Source organism: Vigna angularis, chromosome 6 (genome assembly GCF_016808095.1).
Source record: "Vigna angularis cultivar LongXiaoDou No.4 chromosome 6, ASM1680809v1, whole genome shotgun sequence".
Lineage (NCBI taxonomy): Eukaryota > Viridiplantae > Streptophyta > Magnoliopsida > Fabales > Fabaceae > Vigna > Vigna angularis.
Genome location: NC_068975.1, coordinates 31,253,029 through 31,262,405, shown reverse-complemented (window position 1 = coordinate 31,262,405; position 9,377 = coordinate 31,253,029). Strand labels below are relative to the sequence as shown.

The 9,377-nt window shown below is 37.2% G+C and overlaps 2 protein-coding genes across 2 annotated transcripts; one reads left to right on the top strand and one right to left on the bottom strand.

Moving 5' to 3' along the window:
- The first annotated feature begins 345 nt into the window (after window positions 1-345).
- On the top strand, window positions 346-5,037 carry LOC108343249 (tropinone reductase-like 3). Its single transcript, XM_017581403.2, has 6 exons — window positions 346-674; window positions 1,013-1,129; window positions 3,590-3,724; window positions 3,883-4,008; window positions 4,117-4,218; window positions 4,303-5,037. The coding sequence occupies exons 1-6, from the start codon at window positions 537-539 to the stop codon at window positions 4,450-4,452; spliced, it is 768 nt and encodes a 255-aa protein (XP_017436892.1). The 5' UTR covers window positions 346-536; the 3' UTR covers window positions 4,453-5,037.
- Window positions 4,533-8,814, bottom strand: LOC108343248 (uncharacterized membrane protein At1g16860). The gene is made up of 4 exons (XM_017581402.2): window positions 7,837-8,814; window positions 6,636-6,791; window positions 5,353-5,564; window positions 4,533-5,230 (listed from the first exon to the last, which is right to left on the bottom strand). Exons 1-4 carry the CDS (start codon window positions 8,545-8,547, stop codon window positions 5,038-5,040), a joined length of 1,272 nt encoding a protein of 423 aa, XP_017436891.1. The 5' UTR covers window positions 8,548-8,814; the 3' UTR covers window positions 4,533-5,037.
- Window positions 8,815-9,377: the final 563 nt, after the last annotated feature.

The window sequence follows — 9,377 nt, the reverse complement described above, 5'->3', positions numbered from 1 at the left end:
AAAAATAAATTTATCTCTTATTATATACAACTTTTATAACTTTTAAATAACAAAATATTTATTTATTTTTATTTTAAAAAAATCCTATAAAATATATTAGTAAGAACTGCAACTAAATTTCCTATGTAGGATCAAAACAAAAAATAATTAAAAGAAATAAAAAATAAAGCTATAAATAATATTTTAGTGGAACAAACAGTCAAGATAGTTTTTTTAGGAAAAAAAAAAGTAAATAGGAGTATATTTTAAGGATATTTAAGCCAACATTTCATTCATATTTTCAAACTTGAATCAAACACATTCCGTTTTGCTTTATTTGATGGAAATGTACCTTCCTTGTCTTTTATCAGATGGAACAGCAATGGTTACAGTGCAATATGCTCGGTAATTAACGACTGATGAAGAACCAAAAATGGTGGAGGAACTGTGGATTGAATGGACATAACCTATTTCTCAATGTCATACCAATGTAAAGGCAATTTCCTTCTCACAATTCACAAACCAACCATTCCCTCAGTGTTTCTGTTTCTGTCTTAATGGAGAAGATTAAACTTGGCATGAGATTTCAAGGTAAGGTGGCCATTGTGACGGCTTCCACTCTGGGAATCGGCTTTAGCATAGCCCAAAGGCTTGGTTTGGAGGGTGCATCTGTTGTCATTTCTTCTCGGAAACAGGTTCATTGATCAGTGTTTCAAATTTCCCACTTTTCACTTTTTTCTTCCCTTTTGTAGCTAAATAAGATTACAACCGCACCTTTTCTTTCAATATTTAACATAGGTATGTGTCCCATACCCGAATTCAAAATCATTGAATTAACTATTCAAGGTAGTTTCTGTATGGTAGTTTATTCATGGCATGTTGGCACTTGGTGACCCCTATGAAAGTCCTCTGTTTTAGTGGTCGGATATGAAGAATTCTTTTTTTTTTCCTTTTAACTGACTCATTTTGTCGTTGGAAAATGAGAGGAAAACGGTGATGATAGGATTGGAGGAATTCTGTTTCGTTGCTGCAGCAAAATGTTGATAAGGCTGCTGGCAAACTGAGAGCTCAAGGAATCGAAGTATTGCCTATTATTTGTCACGTTTCAAATGCACAACAAAGGAAGAATTTGATCGACAAAACTTTACAGGTGAGACTCTAAACTTTCTTCAGATGCACGATGAAATTTTTATTCGCTTAGAAAATATCTTGTCCAAGCTCAAAGAAGTCTCCTGTGGATTTCATCTACTCCAAGCATGAGAAGTTTAGTCCTTGTTTTTGTACGTTTATCGATGGGCTCAGTAAAAACTTTTGTTACTGTTATCTGACTGATGAATCATTTAGAAAAGTTACATGATTTTTTTTTTATAAAAGCTAAATGCAAAAATTATTATAAAAGCTCTCGTTAAAGTCATTCTTAGAAAATTGTTTAATGTTGTTGGAGTTCTCTAATATTGAATCAAGTTAAATGTGGAAAGTTGTAAGTTGTTATATTGAAGAAGACTTATAAACGAGATAATAGTGTAAAATATGTTATACTTCAAATTTTTAGAGGCAAGCTTGTATGAGATGAAAGAGACCAAAAGAGTTTTTGAGTACGTCTCTCTTTCGTAATGAGACCATGGTGAACTAACTTGGAAGGAAGGGAGAAAAGCTTTCCACTTGTCGAGTGGTGGAGAAAATCTTAATGTCATTAACCGATGACTTAGAGAATATTGTATGCGTTATTGAGGAGCTCAAGAACTTGTCAACGCTCTCGTTTGAAGAGTTTGCTAGGTCGCTTGAGACGCATGAGCAACATGGAAAAGTTTCTCGATCAAGCACTTCAAGCAAAGACAACAAGAAAGGGAGAAGCTCAAAACACTCAAGACAAAGATCGATACCAAGGAGGTATAGAAAAAGATCCTAGTGGTAGAAGCCATGGAAAGGAAGAAGAGAAAGAAAAGTCCAGCCAACAAAATTGGTGTGGTCGAGATCGAGGTCAATGGAAAGGAGGTCGGTCAAGCAACTCTAGTGTTGAGTGCTTCAAGTATAGCAAGTACGGTCATTATGCAAAGGAGTGCAAATCAGTTAAGCGCTTCAGTTGTGGTAAGGTCAGGCATTCGCAAAAGATTGTTGATTTAAAACTGAAAGAGAAAAGACAACCAATCTTGTCAAAGAAGTTGAAGAAGAAGCAGTTTTGTTGACATGGGATGTAGCTTGGGGGTCGAGTACAAGCAAAGGGAGAATTCGGTAAGTAGGTTGAGTATCATAAATCATTCGAGTAGCATAGATAGATCGATAAGATGTGTAGATAACCCAATCAGCTTGATGAGATGTCTGGATAGCTTATAAAGCTTGGCAGAGAGTGTGGAGATCTCAAATAGGCCGAAAAGGGACATGGAAAGCTCGATGGAACATGTGGTTAGCTTGGTGAAACATGAGGTTAGCTTAGTGGAGCATAAGGTTAGTTCGATTAACTTGATTAGGCATCTACATAAGTTGTTTAAGTCGGTGGAGCAAGTGAATTCTCGGAAAGCTTAAAGGAGAGTCTGGGTAGCTCGGTAAAGCATGTAAATAGCTTGTATAAGTTGGTGGAGCAAGTGGGAAGCTTGGATAACTCAATATGGCATTTGTACAACTAGGATAGCTTGAACACAGAAATGAGCTTGTTATCCAAATGCTAGAGCTTGCAAGAGGCATTTTACAACAAATAATTGACAAGAAAGTTAGAAGCAATGTAGAGTTACAGGCAATTTTAGAGAGAAGAAAGCAGGTTTTGCATAGACAACGCTTGGAACTTGAACAAAAAGTGTTAAGTTTGCAAGAGTAGTTACGTGTCGAGAATGATCTTAGACTTACACTAGAGAGGCAAGATAAGAAATGATGACTTGAAATGGATAATGAGTTTAGTGTGAGAATTGTCTGATCTCTTTAAAAGAGCTTAATCTATTGAGAGGTATTTGGTTAATGACAAGTCAGTCACAAAGACAATAAAAAACCTAGTTAGGGACAAGTTGGCCAAAGTTAAAAAGAAGTCAACCAAAGCAAAGAACAAGTCAGTCACAATGAAAACAAGGTTGATCATGAAGAAAATGAACTCAACTATTAATGAAAGGAACATTCTTAGTGTGGGATGTACGTGGCAAAGTCAGATACATGAAAGATAAATGAAAGACAAAAAAAATATTTAAGTTTACAAGACAGTTTTGTTACATAAACTTAAATATGGATAATTACAAGTTGTTATATTAATTGTCATATTACAAAAGTTAGGAATACTTTTAATAATGATTATGACATGCAATAGAGTTTATTAATTGTGATAGTTATAATTAAAACATGTAGTTGTAGGGTCACGTTAAAAGACCTATAAATAATCCTTGTACTACTCAATGCAAACATACAAGTCATAGTACTAGTAAATTATTTAATAAAGACTTATTCTCAACAAATAGATATTAACATTTTGGTTTGTAGGTGAAGTGAGATTTTCACATGACCTTTGAAGATAAATTGTATTTATCCCTTTTTAATTAACATTGAACAAGTGAGATTAATCAAAATTTGTCATGATTAGGTAATGCAAAATTCTAGCACAAATTGACCAATTTCCCTGGCTTCGTTACAGAAGTATGGAAAGATAGATGTCATTGTGTCGAATGCTGCCGTACATCCTTCTGTAGATCCCATTTTGCAAACACAAGAATCGATCCTTGACAAGCTGTGGGAGATAAATGTCAAATCCACCATTCTTCTTCTCAAGGTAACTAACTGTCTAATATAGTAACATGGCAAAGCCAAAAGACTATATGAACAAATGCAATATATTATGTGTTTAACTTATTATCTTAATGTAACTCCATGGAATAAGATGAAATTGAAATTTTGTGTGGTGCATTGTCCATTGCATGGTTTATACAGGATGCAGCTCCTCACTTGAAGAAGGGTTCGTCTGTTGTACTCATTTCCTCACTTGCTGCTTATAACCCACCACCTACCATGGCTATGTATGGAGTGACCAAAACAGCAGTTCTTGGACTTACCAAAGTAAGTACTCGGCCTGCATTTGTTCCTTTTCCTTCAAACCTCGAAAGTATTTTTAACTTTATTTTTCTTTCTATATGGTTACTTTATTTAACTCCTTGTGTTGTGGAGGCTCTGGCAAGTGAAATGGCGCCCAACACTCGAGTGAATTGTGTTGTTCCTGGAATTGTGCCAACTCATTTTGTTGCACTTTATACCTCTAATGATGCTATAGTGAGTATCTATTATCCAAAATAGAGTTTTAGTTTTAACTATCAATTAGTAATTTGAATGAATTTTCTTGGTGTTGTATTATAGAGGAAGGAACTAGAAAGGACGACATTGATTGGAAGGCTTGGTACAGCTGAAGAAATGGCAGCTGCTACAGCGTTTTTGGCGTCTGATGATGCTTCTTACATAACAGGAGAAAATCTCGTGGTTTCTGGGGGAATGCCTTCCAGGTTGTAGTTCCACTTTATTGAAAATTGTTAAAAACCTTAACTGTAAATTTCTAAACATCAATTTAAGTGAGTAAACACACAAGAAAGTGAAATGTAAAGCGCATTTTAACTTGATTTTAATCAACATTTACACAGTAACATGGATGGTTTTCGATTTTTACAACTACTAACATAGGCAGGATACAACATATCGACTTAGTAATACAAGTTAACGAAACTTGACAAATAAAATTTAGCTACATTCCGGCTAGAATTAGCTCAAACATAAGAACACAACTACTCTGAACCCCTTCGGGCTCCTCTAGCTATGTACATATATAAGCAGAAAAAGTACAACCCAACTTCGTGGATACATTGACCGATGACTGACCTTCTCAAAGTGATTGTAGTTGGACTGGTAAATCCTTGCGTCATATCAATCAAATCTTCTGATTATCATGACAATTTTAGTAGTGCTCTTAGAATAATCTTGCAAGCCATTTTACACAAAAACCAGTAATTGGAAAGTACTTCGATTACTTAGTGTAGGATTTCCCCATCAGTTTTGTCATTTCAGAAGTGTGTCACACTGATCTGCAAGCAAAAGGAAAAACTAAACAGGAATGACATCAGCATTTTGATTATCTTCGCATGTCAAGATAAGCCCTTCAGCATAGGTTGGCAAAAGGCAGCGGATCCACTGGCACCCTGTTGAGACAGGCTCGGCTGAAGGCACAATCATGAGCACATTATCGTGTCGTTGAACAACTCCCATCACACTTACGGTGCTACCTTCTTTGATGTACCTATGCATTTCCAAATTTACATTATAAGTACCAAGTCACAATTTGGAAGGAAACTGTTAAAAAAATAAGTAAAAAAAACACTTATGAATGATTAGTAAACTGCAGAATAAAGCAGTCCATACCCTTCCTTGAGGCGCATGATCCTGTCATCGCTAGAGAGCTTGCGGTCCGCAAGCCAGCCTAAGAAATTAGGAGACAACTCTTTGTTATCCTTTGTTACATCAACCACAGTATTTGGTTCCACAAAAGGAGCAACCTTGGCACTGTAGCCTGCTTTTACCAATGCTCTTAATCCAGACTGAAAGTCTGATACATAGAAATCCGCTACATATTTCTGTTCATAGAAGATAATGAAATCTTTGGCTTTATGTAGAGTATGAGAGACATGATTATTACAATATATGGTCATATATTTACTGATAACACCAAACATATAACCACAATCCTTAGGCAGCAGTTTCTCACATTAGAAAGGTTGCTGGTACTGACCAGATTACAAGATTCAATAAATTTACAGATTTTGGTGATACATAACACATGTAGATCATAGTAACTTTATTAACTGTAAAACCATCATTTCAGTTAAAGTGGTAAAGCGGACATAATAATTCAGTTGATGAGTGAACCAAACATGAAAATGTATATATGCATGGAAAGCTCTAAGATAATCGTGCAAGTAGTTTTCTTATGCAGACTAAAAACAATTGTGTGCTAGGGCTTTAGACTTTTTGGTGAGCTTTACGAATTTCAATTTGGTGGATTAGTGTGGTTGGGCACCACAAGCATAGGAGTAAAACTCAATCAATCAAAAGCATATGATGGGAAGGCTCCTTATGCTGTTTTCAAGTTTCAAGCGAGCATCTACTCCTGTGTTTTTGCTAACTACTATTTCAATGGAATCGTCATTTAAATCTCCATTTTCTGTTTAAATCTCCACACAAGAGAAATATACACACAAGTTACACCTATACCAAGAAAGTGGAGACAGTTGAAGTGAGAGAAAATATAGTAGTATTTCATTCTAATAATATCAAATTAACCTTCGAGCATATTTATTATTGAGCAAATTACATTGATATGCAGCTATATTGTTAAACCAACATATTATATATAACTCGGAACAGGGCGATAACCTAAAGAGCAAAAAGCAGTAATCCAAACCCAAGTCTCAGATGGCATCAAACACGAATCTGAGCTCTAAGGTCTCCTTAATTTCAAGTTGCCTTAAAATTCCTTTCTTACCTATACATCAACTTGTTGCTCCTCAAACATCTATTCATTGTGTTATAGGTACCGATCAAGTAATGTAGATCTGTGCGCATTAGTAGTTCTCTCTTTAATTAAATTATGCTTGACCTTGAATCAATAGTACACAAAAGCATCAATAAGAATTAAACCAACTAACCTCAGAGTATCTAGAACCCCAAGTAAAGCAACTATGTTTAGGATTTGCTGATTTTCCACCCAATCCTTTGTACTCATATAATTCGGTGGAGACATACACACATCTCGGTATTCTTTGGTAGGATGACTCCAAAGGAATGCTGCCACATGTTACAACCTACAGGAAGAGACAGGATACATATAAAAAATACATTCTAGAAGTGTAACACGGATACAAGTATCAAGGTCTGTATAGGACTTTATCATCCATCCATAGAACAACCCCTATTTGAGTGCATTGTGATAGGAGCTAGTGTTGAAGCAGTTCAGGGAGTAAGATTAAAAACTAGATATTGATTAATAACATAGCAACTGACAAGCCTGATATCATGATATATCCATAATATCTTGCAGAAGAGTTTTTCACAGCAGACTAAGAGAGAGTTAGCACAAGTGAAGGCGAAGCAAAAATATACTACTTAAATGCCACAGTTAAACTTCAACATCAACAATCCTAAATACCATCCACCAATAGAAGAATCCAAGAAATTCATATTAAGTTATTTCTGTGAAGAATTTTGACTACATTTACATGCCAACCATTCTAGTAAAAAGCCAAATAAGCCATCCTTCTTTAATACTCTAGTACCACTAAAATGCACGTCAAACATCATCATCCCTGACCACCGTATCTGCTGAATTCATGAAGACACATTTACTCTTATTCAAGCTTCTGAACTAAGTAAATAATTCCACAACACGCAAGTTAACTCTTCTGTTTTGAGCCACGTTATAGACCTTCCAGTTTGTACCGCAAAATGAACAAAGCATACCTATACATCGATATCAGAACAAAATCTACCAACTTATAAATACTTGCATTCCAGACTCTATTGCGCCTAGAAGGAAAAAAAAAAAAAAAACTTCCATCATATAGGACAACTCTAAAAGAGGCAGTCTCAATCACCACGACCAAATTCACTAGTTTTGTAAGTATCAAACCCAACCAACACCCCGTACCTAACATCACATTATTAAGAAAAAACAAAAAACCAAAAAAATAACTAGGGGGAGGATATATGATAAACAATGTTAAATTGAATGTTAGCTGAACAAAACAAATAGCATGCCATCAAGATGAATCTTCATTTTATGATCATGAAACATCACTGAAGAGTGATTATAACATTATCGACATTGTCATAGGTAAGAAAGAAAATTACCCCCGTAACCTTAACGTACTGTCCATCAATGGCGCCTCTAAGCTCAGCATCAGGGTACCTTTTCACAAACCCTAAAAGCCCTCGTCTCCCCCAAACGCAATTCCAAGAGATCAAGACCACCACGGGCACAATAACCGCTCCGAGAGCCACCAAGATCACAGCTTTCTTCACTGCCACCACGAGAAACACCCCAACGAGCAAACACATTGCCACCACCACCATGAACACCCAAACCACCGCCCTTGACACTTTGAACCCCACCTTCACCTCCTCGTTCAGACTCGTCACCGCCGACCCATATACTGTCTTCCCTGCCGACGCTGCTGCAGACGGTTGCTCCAGCTGCCCCGACCGCCGACTCCCAACCGGGCCGGATCCCACCGGACCCGACGTTATCAGGCCCGTCGGCTGCAGCGCTATCGGACCCGACCCAGACGACTTCCTCGACATGGGCCCCGACCCGCTAAGCCTCCCCACTGCGGGGCCCGAGTTCGGCCCGGATCTCACCGACCCGGATGACGGCCGCGACGGCTTCTGATCAACACCGGGGATTTCTAACATTTTTCCCAGCTCGCCAGACTTCTTTGGGTCACCGCCGGTGTACGGTACGGAGCGTGAGGTCATTGTCGGCGGGCGGTCTTTCGGCTGTTCGGGTCGACCCGACACATATAGACCACTGCTGAGCTGGTGAGAAGGGATTCGCGTCCCCATTTGAGAAAAAAGAGCAACTTTGGCTTCACAGAGCAAAAGGGTATGTTTCTTCCTCCTGTTCCTGAAGGTGGTGATAGTGTTGGTGTTTGCTCCTGCACTTTGTGTGTGTAAGTGTTGGTGATGATGCAAGTGTAAGGAGAACTAAGTTAGAAGTGGAGGAGGTTGAATGGAATTGCAGAAATGGGGTTGAGGTTCCTGATAATGACACCTGTGTCCCTTGTCTGTCTCTTTGGCCAAATAGCTGTGCTAATAATGTTGGGGCTCTGGAGGGTATACCTCATTGTTGCTGGTTTATTTGCAGTTTGGTGTTTCTTCTGTCCCCACACTTCTTCCTTATTTTACCTTATTACCCTTTTCCTCCTTCTTTTTCACCTTTTTCCTGTTTGTTTTACCCTTTTTACAACTTTCTTTGCTTTTTTTTTTTCTTCTTTCCCCTTTTTGTGCTGATTCCAGAGTAGGCAACTAACGGAGACAAAACTAAGGCAGCCCTCTAACATGGTAGTTCTGTAGTGAGAGTGTGCTGACGATGTTCTGTTCTGTTCTTCTGCTTTTCATTCAACTCATGCCTTCTTGTTATCTCTTCACACCACTATATTAAATGGTTTACATCACACGTGATAACTCTATTTTTCATTACATTAAGTTAAGGCTTGTTTAGTATATGTTTTGTCCAGATAATAGTTTTTTTATGATTATCTATAAAATAATAACAATGTAAATTAAGTTACACATATTGAGTTACAATTAAATTTTTATGCTTGCAGGTTAATTTATATAACATTGGGAGAGTAATTAGTTATATAACTAATTACATACACGTTGCTCATTAA

What these genes read in the sequence shown, in the direction of transcription:
- LOC108343249 (XM_017581403.2), top strand. Translation starts at nt 537, where the DNA reads ATGGAGAAGATTAAACTTGGCATGAGATTTCAAGGTAAGGTGGCCATT. An exon ending in CCACCATTCTTCTTCTCAAG is followed by an intron (nt 3,725 to 3,882) that starts GTAACTAACTGT and finishes TGGTTTATACAG; the next exon opens with GATGCAGCTCCTCACTTGAA. An exon ending in ATACCTCTAATGATGCTATA is followed by an intron (nt 4,219 to 4,302) that starts GTGAGTATCTAT and finishes GTTGTATTATAG; the next exon opens with AGGAAGGAACTAGAAAGGAC.
- LOC108343248 (XM_017581402.2), bottom strand. Translation starts at nt 8,547, where the DNA reads ATGGGGACGCGAATCCCTTCTCACCAGCTCAGCAGTGGTCTATATGTG. An exon ending in AGTACGTTAAGGTTACGGGG is followed by an intron (nt 6,792 to 7,836) that starts GTAATTTTCTTT and finishes CTCTTCCTGTAG; the next exon opens with GTTGTAACATGTGGCAGCAT. An exon ending in GGGGTTCTAGATACTCTGAG is followed by an intron (nt 5,565 to 6,635) that starts GTTAGTTGGTTT and finishes TTCTATGAACAG; the next exon opens with AAATATGTAGCGGATTTCTA.